The sequence below is a fragment of the Nestor notabilis genome, unplaced genomic scaffold (genome assembly GCF_000696875.1).
Source record: "Nestor notabilis isolate BGI_N333 unplaced genomic scaffold, ASM69687v1 scaffold33166, whole genome shotgun sequence".
Taxonomy (NCBI): domain Eukaryota; kingdom Metazoa; phylum Chordata; class Aves; order Psittaciformes; family Psittacidae; genus Nestor; species Nestor notabilis.
In genome coordinates, this window is record NW_009934767.1 from 23113 (window position 1) to 23495 (window position 383).

The window sequence follows — 383 nt, forward strand, 5'->3', positions numbered from 1 at the left end:
CGGAGCTGCCACGCTCTAACCAGCTCTGCCAAAGCACTTGGGTAAGTCACTTCTCCAGCACAGACCATCAGCACTCTTCTATGAGCAGCTGCTCGGAGCTGTACAGCTTTTTCTTGATGACCCTGAAGCCCGTGCTCAGCTTCAGCGGTGTGAAAGCTGGACCGGAGGTGAGGAGTCCCTGGATCTTGGGCCAGAGGCGGGAATCCAGACGGAGCACCAGGGTGAGCTGGAAGGTGGGCACCACAGCCGGGTCCACGGTGATGTGCCCCACGTCATGGCAGGCCTTGCCGTGCTCCACGCAGAGGTCGAGGAGGGCCCCGCGCAGCCCACACGGCTCGCTGCAGGCCAAGCGCAGCAGCTCCGTCCTCACCTGTGCCAGGAGC

General features: G+C 63.2%; 1 protein-coding gene across 1 annotated transcript; it reads right to left on the reverse strand.

Moving 5' to 3' along the window:
- Positions 1–67: 67 nt before the first annotated feature.
- On the reverse strand, positions 68–376 carry LOC104408053 (DNA damage-inducible transcript 4 protein-like; the record flags this gene model as incomplete). Its single annotated transcript, XM_010017508.1, has 1 exon — positions 68–376. A coding segment is annotated over one exon (309 nt), but the record flags the coding sequence as incomplete, so codon positions are not given.
- Between the last annotated feature and the right edge of the window lie 7 nt (positions 377–383).